The sequence below is a fragment of the Cynoglossus semilaevis genome, chromosome 3, assembly GCF_000523025.1.
Source record: "Cynoglossus semilaevis isolate Cse_v1.0 chromosome 3, Cse_v1.0, whole genome shotgun sequence".
NCBI lineage: Eukaryota > Metazoa > Chordata > Actinopteri > Pleuronectiformes > Cynoglossidae > Cynoglossus > Cynoglossus semilaevis.
This window is the reverse complement of record NC_024309.1, coordinates 3,954,130-3,962,509: the sequence shown is the minus strand read 5'-3', so window position 1 is coordinate 3,962,509 and position 8,380 is coordinate 3,954,130. Positions and strand designations below refer to the sequence as shown.

The following is an 8,380-nucleotide window of genomic DNA, read 5'->3' as shown; positions in this document are numbered from 1 at the left end:
CTCTCATCCGCAGTGTTTTCCTCTGGCATAAAGGCCACACAGTGGCTGCCAGAGCCCTAGTGGTGACTGTGCTGGTGCCACAGCATAGGAAAACATGAATGATACAGCACTACATGCCCACTCCCTAGGACTGTTTAGTTCCACCTTTTTGCTTTTAGCAAAATATTGTGCTTAAGCTGATGGTTGTGGTGAAATCTCAGCATCCGGCCTCAGATGCCAATGAGAGGCTACATAGTTTAAGTGTGAAAAAGCAGTGTGTGGTAGGTAGAGTGACGGGAGGTGGTGGGTAAGGGGGGGATTTGTACAATGTTTGCTCTCCTAAGTTGTCTGAGATAAAGTGCATTCTCAGCCATGCCAGGAATGTGCTCGGCATGCTCACCCATCCATTAACCTGTCCAACATCCCACCATTGTTTGGAGCAAAAAAAACAAAACAAAACAAGAAACAAGAAGACATGATTTAAAGTGCTGAGAGTCAGAGCCAAAGGGTCAAGACACAAGCAGATTATTACATTTTTGAACTTTTAGTTTATTTATACAGTTCAAAGGAATCCGAGTCTAGGTAATAAACCTCAATATAAATATGTATATGTGACATCACAGAAAGCCCACTCTTGATTGCCATTCATTCAACAGTCTAAACATGAAGCATGAAAATCAGTGAAAGTATGAAATTTAAACCAGAACAAGATTTATGTCTGTTCGTTTCCAGTTTGGCCAATGACTCAATTATTGGATACGTGACTCATTAAGTTCAGTTCTGAGGTGGCAAGGCAAACAGAAAACAGCTGCTGCCGTTCCAAGCTTCATAAACAGTGACATGACGCTAATGTCAGCAGTTAAATGTTCTAAACACAGTAGAGCCGCTGAAGGATGATGTGCTCTGAAGTGTTGTTTGAGTTCATTTCCACAGCACTACAGTTTCTTTCAGCCCTGGGAGTTTGATGCACATTTATCATCTGCTCCCCTCAGGCAGGCATGCACTGAAATCCTAAAACGCTGAAAATGTCACGCCTGTCATTGACTGCTTGTTTAAAATAAGACATACTACAGACATCTTCAACCAATTTATGTGCCATACCAGTTCCATCAGCTTAATAGAGACAGCAGACTGAGTAAGACAGCCTGTGATACTCACACACGTCTTGTGTAAAATTCCAACATGTGCAGCGAGAATGTGCTCTCATCAACCCGGTGTATCAGTCATAGCCAAGGTATTTATTGTGCACATGCAGAACAGATGCTCATACATAAAAATGCGAGTACATAAAACAAGTGTTTGTGGACCGATGACAATTCAGGAGGTCTTAATCACATGGGTGCAAACCTAGTTAAGTTCATCTTCATTTCACTGTAGTGCGTGCTGAGTTGGCCCACAGCCTTGACGTGCTGTTCATCCACCTCCTCCTTCAGTCTCTGCTGCTCCTTCAGAAAGTCCGACCAGTCGTCCTTTAAATGCTCGATGTTAGCCTGCAGCTGGGTGCCCTAGATAAATACAAGAGAAGCACTAAAGAAAACTCAACTATTCTTTTACTAACACGTTACACTGACAGTGCTGAGGATGAGATGGTGGTTACAGTGGACACTTGTCTTCAGACCTACATGACGTTGAATGAACACTTAAAGTGTTATATTTAAGAACAAGTTTCATATGATTGATATTCCGTAACATTTTTGTTGGGAGTTTGACTTGGTTTACCTGCTGGACCTCTATCTCCCTCTGCTGGACTCTTTGTGCCATGTGATTAGCAGCTTCTACTGTAAAATAAGCAAAAAAAATTGCACCTTAAAAAGTTTCCTTTACCACAGGATTCACAAGTAATGATAAAAATCAAACAAACAGCATTGTTTAGTCACATTTGGTCTTTTGTATTTAATCATATTTAAAATCTACAAAACAACAGAACAGTATTAATTCAAACCAAATATATTAAGAGATAAAAGTGGACATTCTCCAGAAATTCCATGAAGGTTGTGGACATGTCAATTTAACCCGAAAGATAAAAATATTAATACAGAATCAATATTCAAAATACATTACACAATAATACAAATGTTTTACACACATGTGGATGTCAGAACGGTAACTTACATCTTCTGATAAGGTCAGTGATCATACCCTGGTTCACACTGTCTGTATCTAATGCCACTAGTTGATCATTTGCTTCAGTCACCATCTTACTGAGATTCTCCAGGAGTCGGTTCTCTCTGTATCCACGTTTCTCCTTAACAGCAGGAGAAACACAAAACAAAACAATGTCTATTGTATGTGATATGGGGGAACACATTGTGGTTAGATCTTAATTATTTTAAATATATTATAAGCTTGCAATGTGTTATCAGTAAGTCTAGCTGGTGGTTTGGAGAAGTGCTGAAAGCAGTTAAAATTCTGCAAAAGATTACTGTATGTATATTATTTTTTTTAATAAGGAATACCTCGAACTCTCTGACGAAATAGCGGATCTCTGCATTGATGATGGGTCTGTGGTGTAGCAACCGGGACTGGATGTCACCCACATCTGCACAACCAACACATCAACTTGATATATCACAACATTAATCAATGAGATACAATTGATTTGAAGATGGGCATGCCCTTGTTTAAAAAATACGTTACAGTGTCGATATGCAAATTTTTAAAGACTTTAAAGACATTTTGTAGCTCAGATGAAACTCTTTGGTGTTAAACTGCCTTACATTTATTATATTAATTTATATATTCATTATAGAACTTAGATTGGATATACCGGTGCAGCCTCGCACCGATCGAAGACGAAAACCCTATTACTTGTTGACTGTACTTACCTTTAACGATTTTTTCCATTGGTTTTAGCTATAAATCAAACTTTCTTTCCAGCACAGCAGCTATTTTAACAAGCTAACTGCGTATTAGCTAAAGGTTCTGCACAAAATAACGCTACACTCAAATTAAAAACAAAGTAGCAACATATCAAAGGAAAGTAGCTACTCAATTACACAAACCTTACAAGATATAAAGTAATACAAAGTCGAAAACAATGTAAAACTATGTATTATTGTGGTCATGTGTTGGGAAGTCAGCTGACTGAAATGCAAAACAATTACAAGTACTTCCGGTTAGGGCACCCCGGACTGTACCAAGTCTCTAAAAGAGGGGAGTAACATTTGGATTGGACCAAACAAAAATAAACAACTACAAAATAATTCTAAATCTTTTAAAGCTTATCGCTATTATATATTTATGAGTAAATGCAATTCACACATTTCCTACCGTTTCTCCTGTCTCCCAACTATGAGTAGGCAGAAATGTTGTAATAAAAAATCAAGAACAGTAGATGTCAGTCATACTCTATTAGAAGAAGAAGCGGCGACCTCCAGACGAATGCTCATAATAAACAGTTCTTTCTTAGGTAGTAATAAACCGTAATTTATAGGTCAGTGAATGTTTATTTGTTAATAAAATATTAAATGCATCAGAATTTACGTCAGCTATAAAAACAGGCATGGCTAACTACTAGAATAAAAACGTCTGTTATTTTGAAATAGTGTATATTGAAACACTGTGTGATATGTTTTTTCTTGTTTACACTCTATTCATAGTTTAATGTCACCCTTTACCCTTTAATGATAATTAAATATAATTAAAGCAAGCACTTGTAACATTTGCTTGTACTAATGACTTGATGAAATGTTTAATTATAAAAATAAGTCTGTGGTTAAAAACGTGTGAAATATCATTTATAAAATATCCTTCAAGTTGAGTACTTTCTCTACACACTCTACTTTGACAGTTGCCTTTGTGGTTTTTTCTTTTCTGTGTATTTTAAATTAATTTTGTAATGGGAAAGACAAATTAAATACACTTGATACATATTGCATTTAAATCATATTTCCTTTAAATTGCTTCACTACAATAGAGTATACAATAGAGAAAATTTAAACACAGTAATTATTATTCTACAGCCTTTTACTCTCTTAACTGATCTCAAACTCTTTTTTTTTTGCTTCTTTGAATGTTTAAAACAAAGAATTTTTAAACCAGAATTTAAAAAATGGTATTGTCTTTATGCAAAATGAAAAAATCATGGCCTACGCAATAGGCCCGGCATGAAGCAGTGCTCGATGATGAATTTCATATATTTGTAATTATTATGAGCATATGCGCTAGGATATAAAGACAAACAGAAGAAACAAATGTCTGAAGAAGTAAAGATGTTGAGATTAAAGACAAAAGCAACGGTTGTTTACAGTTGTTTCTTTAATCTCTCCACTTAATCCCTAACTTTATTTACAATTTCAACATTTTTTAATGTGACCCTTTGAATCATATTAAATACACATGTTTTCCCTTGTCATGTAAAACACACATGTATGCATTACTGGGCCAAAGAAGAGTACTATATACTGTACACTGTACACAGTGTGCCGGCCAAAAACAGCAGTGTTTTGCTCCCCCTGTGTACATGATTGCCTGTATCCAGATGATGACCTGCAGCATTTCATCAAATGTTGCTTCACAGTGCAGTGGGAGGTCTGTGAGTGTGGTTTACTAAATATGCCCAGTGGCCCTGCAGCTCATCCTGGTGACACTCCTGTGTCTCTGTCTCTGCCCTGTAACCATAGTGCTCCCATTACCCAGTGGATGTAATTATTCTTCATTTTTCTGCTCTCTCTCTCTCTCTGTCTTTCTGTCTGACTCTCTCTCTGTTTCTTTCTCCTGGCAGGGTCCTGACATTGCAGGTCCTGGTGGAGGCTGCAGGGCTGTTGCTTTGTGTTCACAGCAGCCTGAACTCCACTCATCGCACTGCTGTGTTTTTGAACAGGTAGGTGTATTGATGGGCATAGGAATGAAGTGGAAAAAATCACGAAAGGATTTTTTTTTTTGCTGAACTCCAAGGCCTCCTGGATGGACAGGAAATTTTAAGGTCATGCATCACACCACTGTGCAGCAGAGGCAAAGCTGAAAGCAATAAATTAGGAAACTAAACATAAAAAGATGCAGATAAACAACAGCGTGTGGAGGTTTTTTTTCTTCGTGTTATGATGTTATGATGTGAAGACGTAGTTTGTGCTAAAACAATAATGTGAGAAAATCATGTATTAACTAGAATGTTTTAGGAGACATAAAATAAACAGATTGTGTGTAAGAAGTCTGTGTTGTCAACAATATGCGTTTGTAGTAGAACTGTACTATTATTCCTGTACTGTACTATAATGCACAGATGTTGACCTGCAATATTACTGTACATGGACCTGTATGTATGTACAAAAAAACCATCATCCAATCAGCTTGGTTTGGTTTTTCATGCTGTTCTACTTTGCATCTGGGACGGTACGTTCCGGGTGCTACTGGGTGTGGGAACAGAAGAGACGAAATGACAAGGGGGTGTGCTCTGTGCTCTGTGCTTTTTCTCTCTCTCTCTCTCTCTCTCACACACACACACACACACATATACACACTTCTCGGGCTGTTGTGGCATGTTTGGAGCAGTGCCTTGTCAGATTAGGGCCATGCTGGCTGTGTTTGATGGCCAACCTGGACAGACAAGGCCTGCCAGGCACAAACTACTCAGGCACATGATGTCAGCGCAGACACACACATGCGCAAACACACGCGCACGTGCGCGAATACACAAAAATTATACCGCGCCAGACCAAAGAGACAGATGACACCCAGCATGAAGCTAAAGCCAAATCTGTAAGCGTCCACTGCGATCCAGCTGGCTAGCCCTAGGGTACCTGTCTCTGTGAAGGGGAATCAGCGTCACCCCCGTGAGCTGTCAAATTAGCTCACAGGGCTGGAAATGCTGAAGAGATATGGCCCCTCGTTGTGGGACCGCAAAGTGGGGGGAGGGGCAGGTGGTTTTAAAAATGTTATTAATTTAACTTTGTCTTTGCAGCAGAGGGTAAGATCCTCAACAGTAATCAGAACTAACTTTTCGTTAGGAACTCGTTATGAGGTGGACGAGACAGATACACAGTGAATGACAGTAAATGATTGACTTAAAACAGTCTTGGGTCGTTGAAGTGTCAGAAAAGACATTGCTCAAAGGAAGAAAAGAAAACATAGAAATAGAAACACTAGTCTGCTGACCTGTAGTCATTTGGTCTGAAACTTTGGGCCAAAGACCAGCTGCTTATGTTCAGGAAAGACCGGGAGAGGCTTTTAACACAAAGAACACTGTCCCCACAGTAACCTGGATGATGGAGAATGGATAAATAGATAGATAGATAATTTAGCATTCAATACACAAAGCTATTCAAATACTGTGTTACATGGGTCGACAATTTAATGTTTTTGTAAGTGCAAAATATAAAACCTGGTGTAATCAAGCAAAATATACACCACTGTAGACCCCCTAGTGGTTTCAAGACCTACTGTTGAAGACCTCTGATTTATAAACAATTACATTTTCTTAAAGGGGGTAATAATTCTGTCCTCAACTGTAAATGCGCGCGCACACACACACACACACACCCATGTGCAGCCTGCATGCTCATTCATACAAACACAGCCTCACACATATTGCACAGTGCCAGGGGCAAGTTTTCAATTACTGCCAGTGCTAAGCAGTCACCTGGGAGAGATGTACCACGTTTGAGTGAAAAGGCATTTCCAACCCAACATTTTTTAACCTTTTCTTGTCCCAGTTGTTAGACAGCTGTTAATGTCAGTCTCCACATCTGGAGTGACATTCCAGAAATCCTTATGTTTCCTCTGTGAACATTAACATCAGAAGAATTCATGAAAAGTGGAGCCTGTGTTGTTAGGAGAGGGAAAGAAGTGAAGGATGGAAAGCTTTAATTTGTCACTACAGTGATCAGTGTGACAAACTGAATTAGCCTCTATGAGGGGAATAAATAGAAATGCTCACTGTGCTGAGGGCTAAGAGTTATTAGTGTCGTGACATCATCATCAAAGAAAATTAAAAATGATTGTGGAAAAGAACAAGTGTATATATATGTACTGTATGTATATATATAAATATAAATGTTAAACTGGCATAAATTACGTTTATTGATTAAGTCAGAGTCACCAACTATATGTAATTACAGACTCATAAATGATGGGATTACTGATAGTTATTTAAGCCTCTGTTGTTGTTGTTGTTTTTTTCAGTTATTAACATCTTTGACTAAACTGGATGGAGAGTTTGGGGCCAGGATCTGTCACACTGTGTCACCTATAAAAAGCCCAAAAAGGTAATTTTTTCCCTCTAATTTTCTCTAATTTTGTTTTAATGTCTTGCTAAATTACTACTTAAATTCTAATTTGCACTGAGAGTGACACTTTTAACTAAACACTGAGTCTATTCTATTCTATTTAAACAGTGTGAAATGCTAACATTTTAAAACACCATTACACACGTTATCCCCCTGCCCTTGACACACAGGTGTTTGTTAGTCCTTTGACTAAACTCACTTCATAATAACGTTCCATGTCATTGGCAGTGCAGCGGTTAAACTGACAGTAGTTCGCTTTTCACACAGTTCTGACACCATGTGAGCGCTCGGTAAATGTCTAACATTTTTCTTTTGAATTGAATCTATTCATGACTCTACATTATCTGTGTATGTATGTATTTATACATACACATATGGATACATATAAGTACAAGGCATCATCACATGCTCCTGTCCCTGAGGTCAGAAGATGAAATGAAGGCTGTGAAAAGGAGCATGACAGATGTGAAAGTCACAAGGGCTGCCCACCAGTGCTGTACCGACAGCAGAGTTTCCCTCCCTCTGGGTCTGTGTGTGTTTGTAAAGGTACAGTGTATAGTGCAGAAAGTATTGTATGCTTCAATAGATCACATTGAGACCTATTGAAGACAATCAGAGCTCATTCAGCAGTTCCCATCCTCTGTCCCCTCACTTGACCTGTCCCATCAACAACAGCTTCCATTGCTGCAACTTCATCCCTGAGGCACAATATAGATATTTGCGTGTCCCACTTCAAAGACGAGTGCTTTGGAACAGGTCAAAGTTTGTCAAATGTTAAGGCATTTCCGATTGGATATATAAAAGTGTGTGTGTGTGTGTGTGTGAGATCGCGTGGGTCAGCATGTTTGTGGGATCTTAGGACACAGATGACTTTGTGTTTCCCTGGGCAGATGACGATTTCACGCCACCCTCATTAACGGGCCGTTTTCAAAGAGCCCGCTGATCAGCTGTGTGTCATGTGCTGTTAAATTTAAACCTGAAAACAAAGAGCCTTCTTTCATTTAATTCTTCCCTTAAGATAAAAAATATTAGCGCTGCAATAAAACCCGATGTGCACAAACACACAAATCAGCAACTGTCAGATTCCACCCTGGGTCACTTCAGAAGGGTGTTTCACTCTTCACTTTAGGTTCCCACAGTGTGATGCACCTTCTGCCAAATGGTTTGGAGGGAATGGA

The 8,380-nt window shown here is 38.9% G+C and overlaps 1 protein-coding gene across 1 annotated transcript; it reads right to left on the bottom strand.

Annotated features, from left to right (window-relative positions):
- Positions 1-507: 507 nt before the first annotated feature.
- Positions 508-3,106, bottom strand: bloc1s5 (biogenesis of lysosomal organelles complex-1, subunit 5, muted). The gene is made up of 5 exons (XM_008307520.3): positions 2,805-3,106; positions 2,436-2,518; positions 2,092-2,224; positions 1,699-1,757; positions 508-1,484 (listed from the first exon to the last, which is right to left on the bottom strand). Exons 1-5 carry the CDS (start codon positions 2,821-2,823, stop codon positions 1,311-1,313), a joined length of 468 nt encoding a protein of 155 aa, XP_008305742.1. The 5' UTR covers positions 2,824-3,106; the 3' UTR covers positions 508-1,310.
- Positions 3,107-8,380: the final 5,274 nt, after the last annotated feature.

Coding starts and splice junctions, on each gene's coding strand:
- bloc1s5 (XM_008307520.3), bottom strand. Junction 2,225..2,435: donor ATTTCGTCAGAGAGTTCGAG/GTATTCCTTATT, acceptor CCTGCTGTTAAG/GAGAAACGTGGATACAGAGA. Junction 1,485..1,698: donor GGGAGATAGAGGTCCAGCAG/GTAAACCAAGTC, acceptor GTATTTATCTAG/GGCACCCAGCTGCAGGCTAA.